At 32.4% G+C, this 7,397-nt stretch overlaps 1 protein-coding gene across 1 annotated transcript in view; it reads right to left on the bottom strand.

Annotated features, from left to right (window-relative positions):
* Window positions 1–727: 727 nt before the first annotated feature.
* LOC105312654 (uncharacterized) overlaps window positions 728–7,397 on the bottom strand; it is a 13,546-nt gene continuing 6,876 nt past the window's right edge. Inside the window, exons 4-10 of the mRNA XM_011405464.2 lie at window positions 4,999–5,165; window positions 3,087–3,337; window positions 2,302–2,550; window positions 2,116–2,236; window positions 1,505–2,068; window positions 1,045–1,458; window positions 728–995 (exon numbers count right to left, since the gene is read on the bottom strand). Of these exons, the coding sequence (XP_011403766.1) occupies window positions 928–995; window positions 1,045–1,458; window positions 1,505–2,068; window positions 2,116–2,236; window positions 2,302–2,550; window positions 3,087–3,317 (1,647 nt within the window). The 5' untranslated portion in view covers window positions 3,318–3,337; window positions 4,999–5,165 and the 3' untranslated portion in view covers window positions 728–927. The remainder of the gene's footprint in view (window positions 996–1,044; window positions 1,459–1,504; window positions 2,069–2,115; window positions 2,237–2,301; window positions 2,551–3,086; window positions 3,338–4,998; window positions 5,166–7,397) is intronic.

The following is a 7,397-nucleotide window of genomic DNA, read 5'->3' as shown; positions in this document are numbered from 1 at the left end:
AGACAATGGGATGTTGTCAATTATTAGCTTTCTTAGAAATACTGTAATGAGGATTATGAATTATTCAAAAAATTTCCGGCATATAATTTAGAAATATTTACATACAAGAATATCAGATATCAAAGCTGCTCACTACTAATTGCTGAGAACAACTTTAAGGATTCAGTGGCATAGGCTATGGATCATACTTCATACATTAGTAGTCATTACCTTATGATGAAATTACAAAGTACTAAATGCACCAAAAATAAAGTCCCATTAATCTATACTTACTGTACTGTAAAACAAACAGTTAATTGATTATTATAGTAATGTGCTCTGCTAATTGCTGTACACTAGCAGGCAAAAATTGTTTTTTTTTTAAATGCTCATAACTTTAAAACTATTTTGTCGGAATCAGCTCAAACTTTCAACATGCAGTTGTAACATAAAAACATCAATATGCATCAAAAAATGTAACAAAAATGGAAGTGATTTTGGAGCCATTTTTTATAAAAAGAAGCATGAGCTATAGTAAAGGATATTTCTTAAAAATTGGCTCATTTTTAAAATGGCCATAACTCAAAAATATGATAGTCATCACCAGCTTAAACTTCCTACCATATAGCATAAGGACATTTAAAAATGTAATAAAAATTGGGGGGGGGGGGTGATTTTGGAGCCATTTTTTGAAAAAGCATGGGCTATATTAAACTAATGTATCTCATAATGAAAACCAAATCTTGCATTTGCTTGATTAACTGTCAGGCTATCTGGCATCATTATTGAAAAAATGTTATCACAAAAAATTAACAGGAAAAAATTGCTAATAAAATCAAATGTTCACTTTAAAAAAAACAATGCAGCATATGGATCTAACAATAAAAAAAGAAGCATATTAAAAATGCTATGCTACTAATAAAAAAGTCAAAGACAAGCTTCCCATATTTATATAAAGAGGAGGAAACAGAGCAAAGCAGCCATTATAAGTATCATTGAGCCCAGAACACTGGTACCTAAAGTAAAAAACACATCAAGTTAAGTATCAGTTATATATTCCCTTACCAGTGCTTGTTGGAATGTACTCAGTAGTATCACCAAAAGTAGTATTCAATACAAATGTATTGTTATCATTCAATCCAACAATAGACAAGTACACATTAGCATTAGTGATATTAGTGGGTATTGATGTCTGTCTCTTTCTGCGACTTCCACCATTGTCATCATCAGTAGTTGACTGTACATATAACTCTGGACTAATGAAATAATCGATATCATTTCCATTGCTCATGACAGAGAAATCTTGTGTGAGCTCATTTGGATTTTGGACACTAAATGATCCACGAACTGCCAAATTTCCCACTGTAACATCAACTTTTAGTGTCATTCCCATTGGTGGAAACCCATACTGTAACAAACGAGATGATCCTTTTGGAAGGGTAGTAGCAATCTCCATTCCGTTCTCAGTTGATGTTGGGGCTATAAATTGATTTAGTAAAAATTTACATCATTAAAAAAGACTTACTTAAACATGTTGATAGCTGTAGTTGTGTCAATACAGCCTGAAAAGTATTAGATGAAAAACCACTGATAGTAAAAACACCTTGTTGACCATCTGAAGCAATGGCAACTAATTCAGCATTACTGACACCACTTCCAATACCAAAAGAGAAAACAGTAATCTTGTCATTATGGACAGCTTGCGCAGATTGTACTGTTGCTGCAGCGTCATTAGACATTCCATCAGTAAAAACAGCAGCTACACGAGGGATACCTTCACTAACACGAGCAGTAGCAAATGCTGTGCTTAGTAAATCCAATGCTGCAGCAGTGTTTGTTCCTCCTGAAGTGTATGATATAGCTCTAATAGCAGTAGCCAATTGTGAATAAGTATTAATGGAACCCAATGAGATAACAATAGATGGACTGCTAGCAAAACTAATGACTCCAACACGAGTGTCATCTGGTCCAATGGTAAAGTTAGACAGCATGTTTGCAACAAAGTTTTTCATTATCTCAAAGTTATCAGCCCCAACACTTCCAGATGCATCCAATAAGATCATGAAATCGAAAGCCCTTGCAGTACAATCTGTACAAATAGAAGAATAGCATACTCTATAGTATTGAAGTACGTACCTAAATGATCATGTATAACGGCTGGAAGAGCACTGTCTGGACTATCCAAACTGCACTGCTGCTGAGCATCAGTAAGGAATGTAGATATCTGGGAAGGGCAAGACTCAGTTGTCTTTATAATCTATAAAAGTAAAATAATAATAATGATAATAATAATAATAATACCTATAACTAATACTCTCTTACCTGAGCTCTCGACTGTGTACTATACCTTTTATTATCAGGATAAATTCTATTTTGAATACAATTAAGGTTCTGACATTGAGGTGATAAAAATATACTTGTACAGAACCCATTATCAACGTAACATTTAGGACGACTTCCAATTGCAAAATCTTTCAAATCGTCACAAGTAGCACTTTCATTATTATAGACAGCACTGCTAACAATAGACTGCATCAAACATCTACGAACTCTAGAAAGCCATGCTTGACCCTAAGATAATATTGTATTATTAAAATTTTTTGCTGCTTTGGTAGAAGCATACACAATCACATATTATGTTGATTTACAGCTCTATTATGAAATGTACATGTATGTTGTTCATTTACATGTACATGTACATGCAAATTATTTCATTGAGCTATGCAACTATGCATTTTTCCATAATTGCCCATATAAAATATATAAAAATTTCATCATTACAGATTGCTAGATTGCTTTCTTAAAAATATTTATAAAAGGATATCCAATTACTACAAAATAGTTTTCTTTAAATGACATGCAGCAAAGACAATTAAGGATTTTACCATCAAAATTTAGGTTATTGGAGATCAATTTACACAACAAGTTATCAAAGCTGCCCACTACTATATCTATAGTTGTCTCCAACGTTATCTACTAGCAACAACTCTGATACATAAAATTCTATTTGAGAGTACATCAACTAACCCCTAGGTTGCTTTCAACAAAATTGAATACTATAATATAGTAGGTTGTAGGGCACACATCAATGCAATCAGTGTACTTACTGATTTTGTGAAGCAACTTGATTCATCAGTGTATTTCTGACAGTCAGTTTTACCACGGCGAAGAGGATAGTCCTTGCTGTTGCAACGGAATCTAGCACTCAAGCAATCATAGAAACTGCAGTCACCATTAGTGGCCAGAGCAGAGCAGTCAGTATCTTGAGCTGTGCATTGAGCAGTGATGCACAATAGAATGACAACTGCAGCAGCAATAGTGGAAAAACCAGAAATCATCTTATGATATTAGCTGCAGCCTATAAAGTAAGAAAAAAATAAAAAAGAAGGAGATGAGAGTGAGCTGGAGATCTGAAGAAAACAAAACTAAATGAGTTTAAATAGAAGCCATGGCAGGAAGCATTAACGCTAACACAGGAACTTCAGGAAGTAGATTTTTAGGTTTTCTTCTTGAATGGTTGTTGCCACAACAATATAATTTCTAAGAATTTCATATTCAGGATTTGTGTTAGACTTAAAGCAAGAGCACAAAATCAGCATAAATAAAACACTATACAAACACAATTGCTGTATAAATTCTAGTATGACTTGGGTAAGAATGGTAATGAAATTTCAACAGTGTCAATGATTGTGCAAAGTAGCTTGGAATTAAGCTGCACATAAAGAATTTTTAACTTACTTCTTGACTTAGTCTTTTAAAAATAGTTAGACACAGTCACTTCATAAATATATACATGCAACTAGACTAGTTTGTATGTAACTTTACAAAACTACATGCACAGCATAAAATTGTATATGCATCAAAAAATGTAATAAAATGGAGAATTCTCTCTTAACCACTCTTGATGAAATGCGCTGTACTATGTTCTTGGCTTTTTGCAGGCTTCATGTTAGTTCAAGGTACAATTAATATTGTATTAATTTTACCAGGAGCAGGACTCATCCTCAATAATCATCATCTCATTCTCCATATCTTGGACTACAAGGAATCATTGATCGATTTGATTTGTATTAAAAGCATACTGGTAAATATGCGTAGCTCTACATATTTACTGATTGATACCATCGACCAGCCTAAATATTTCAGAAATTTGCTATTATGCATGTAGATCGATGCTTTCTAAGAAATAAAATTACAGAAGGATATTGACAATTATTAGCTTTCTTAGAAACAAATTATGAATTATTTTAAAAATTTCCCAATAATTTTAAAATATTTTCATACAAGGATATCAGATATCAAAGCTGCCCACTACTACATGTACTGCTGAAAGCAACTTTAAGGTAACTTTTTCAATTTAGTGGTATAGGCTATGGTTTAAACTTCAACTTCATACATTAATTATCATCTTATGGTCAAATTACAAAATACTAAATGGACCAAAAATAAAGCCCCATTAATCTATACTAACTGTACTATACCAACAAATAGTTAATTGATTCTATATTAATGTACAATTTACTTTGCTAATGGATATACACAAATGAATGTAGTAGGCAAAAAATTGGCGTTTCTCATAACTCAATAATTATTTATTGGAATCAGTTCAAACTTTCTACATACATGTAGCATAAGGACATCAATATTATATCGGAAAATGTAATTAAAAATTGGACCCATTTTTGAAAAAACCATGAGCAGGATATTGTTCAAAATTGGCTCATTTTTTAAAATGGCCATAACTCAAAAATTATAGTCAGAATCAGTTCAAACTTTCTACATAGCATAAGGACATCAATATCTATCAGAAAATGTTTTTAAAAATGAGGGTCCTTTTGAAAAAAGCATAAGCTATATTTATAATACAGGGTATTTTTCAAAAATTGTTTCTTAAAATGGCCATAACTTGAAAAACTTTTTTCTACATGAACATAGCTAGCCTTAGGACATCAATGTAAAAATGGAAGTGATAATGAAGCCAATGTAAAATAAATAAAATTAATAAAATCATAAACTCACTATAATTATTATCATTTCCTCCTAACACGAGTTGCTGATGATTTGGTGACCAGTGAGTCCCACAGACTTCAATCGTGGGTGTGGTCTAATAGTGTCCTGGTAGACGTGGGTCCCACTGTAATATTGACCCACTACATAATATATCACCAGTCCATGACAGGGAACCTCTGAAAGAGACAGTGTAATTGAATTTAATATTTTGTGAAATAAAATCCAGAATATTAATTACTAATTTCATTACTTATACATGTACTGTACAGCAGGAAATTTTGGAGGGAGTTAAATTTGGTGATTGGCAAATTTAATTTCACAAATTAGTGGCCACTTGCCATTGAGCATGCATATAATGGCTGAAAATGGTGAGTTTTATTTTGAAAAATGGTAATCAAAACGCCAAATTTGCCAAATTTAACTCCCTCTAAAATTTCATGCTATACAGTATTTAATTACATGTAAATACATGCACATGCACATTGTATTCTCATGCTGTGTAAAATACTTAAGCTAATTCCCATCACCAAATATTTCGAGTTACATGTACGTGTCAAAATTCAGGGGAAAAATGGGCAAATTTTAGAAAAAAAATGAAATAAAAACAGCAAAAATTTATATTACAAGAAAACAATTGAAAAGGTTTAAGGATGACAACTTACTTGATGTGAACTTTAAAATAGCCTGGCATTTAATTTCAATGTCAGTAGATCTATGTAGTATTGTTAGAATCTTAATTAAGAAACAGAAGTGATAATCACTTAAACTAACAACTTGACACAACTTGGTAAAAAGAGATAAATGAGACACCAACACACTGCACATAGACCCAGATGAAGAAGGAAAATAGAACAAAGACAGAACAGATCAAAAGAACATGTGTGTGCATATCCTATATAAGCATAACTAAGGCCTCCATACACTGTGCAACATGTTGCTTATACAAGATCAAAGTAACCACAAATGTTGCAAGCAACATGTTGCCTATGGAGGCCTTTAAACACACAAAACCACAAGATTAATAATGAATTTACTAGTTACCACATAGTAGATTAATTTTTTAACTGAGACTGAGTTGTTCATGAAAACTAAATTTCAAGCACTTTCACAAAAGCTCGATGGGGACAATGATAATAAGTCTTACAGTGATGGTATCATTTAATTTCACTGTTATCCTTTCCCACTTGAAGGTTGAACTAAAGGTGGGCATCCACTATGCAGCATTGTTGCTTAGAACTTGTGGTTAAACCTTTGATGTTTCACTGTTATCCTTTCCCACTTGAAGGTTGAACTAAAGGTGGGCATCCACTATGCAGCATTGTTGCTTAGAACTTGTGGTTAAACCTTTGATGTGGTTGTTCAACATGTTACATGAAGTAGAGAGACTCTCAACTTCATCCAACATGTTGCACAACCACATCAAAGGACGGTACCGACAACAAAGTTGCATAGTGGATGGCCACCTTAATTTTCTAAAATAAACACCTTTTTTCATTCGCGTGATCATCCATCTGTTTGGCATCATTATTAAAAATGCAACCACAAAATTTAAAAGCAAACGTAGCTGACAAAATAATTATGAAAAGGAAAACAAAATATTCACTTGTTTCTAAAAAACAAATGATCTAACAATAACAAAGGACTATGTAACTAATAATGCTACGCTACTAGTTTAGAGCAACATAGTTCTTGGCTTTTTGCACATTAGTTCAGGGTATTTCACTTACACACAAGAGCCAAAACAGGACTCAATATCCACATCATGGACTAAAACTACAAATGATCAACGATCTTTTTGGCTTGTATGAAAGCATATCAGTAATTACTTTCAAATCAAATTATATACAAACATATAGCTCTAAATAGCTGCCAATATTTACTGAGAACATATTTACTTCATACATAAATGCACCACATTAATACAGCTTACATATAATTTGCCTTTTAAGACTATTATTCATTCACTTCTTAAATCTCATTCCACCTCATCTCTCCTTTATTTTACTTTCACTTTGTTGTCATCTAATAAAATAGAAATAAATAATCCATGGCAAAATAATAATGATATATGTATAATCCGCGTTAATGGTAACACTAATAATTCTCCTTTCTCTCTACAATAAAACATATCTAGTAGCATTTGCAGCATTATAGAGAGGGCTGTTAACAACAGACTCCATCAAACATGTACAAACATTAGTAATCCATGCTTGATATATTCATATATATATATAAATGCTTTGTATATATATATTTACTGCTTTTTAATATGAATACAGTGGAACCTCTGATAACGGAACTTCTCTTTAACTAAAACCTCCTTATAATGAAAAAGATTAAATGTACCAACTCATTTTCCCAATTTTTCAATGAAAACGGACCTCCCTTTAACGAAAACTCCTCTGTTA

The sequence above is a fragment of the Amphimedon queenslandica genome, unplaced genomic scaffold, assembly GCF_000090795.2.
Source record: "Amphimedon queenslandica unplaced genomic scaffold, v1.1 AMPQUscaffold_13422, whole genome shotgun sequence".
NCBI classification, from domain to species: Eukaryota; Metazoa; Porifera; class Demospongiae; order Haplosclerida; family Niphatidae; genus Amphimedon; species Amphimedon queenslandica.
Note: the sequence above shows the minus strand (reverse complement) of the source record. Positions and strands in the feature narration are given on the sequence as shown.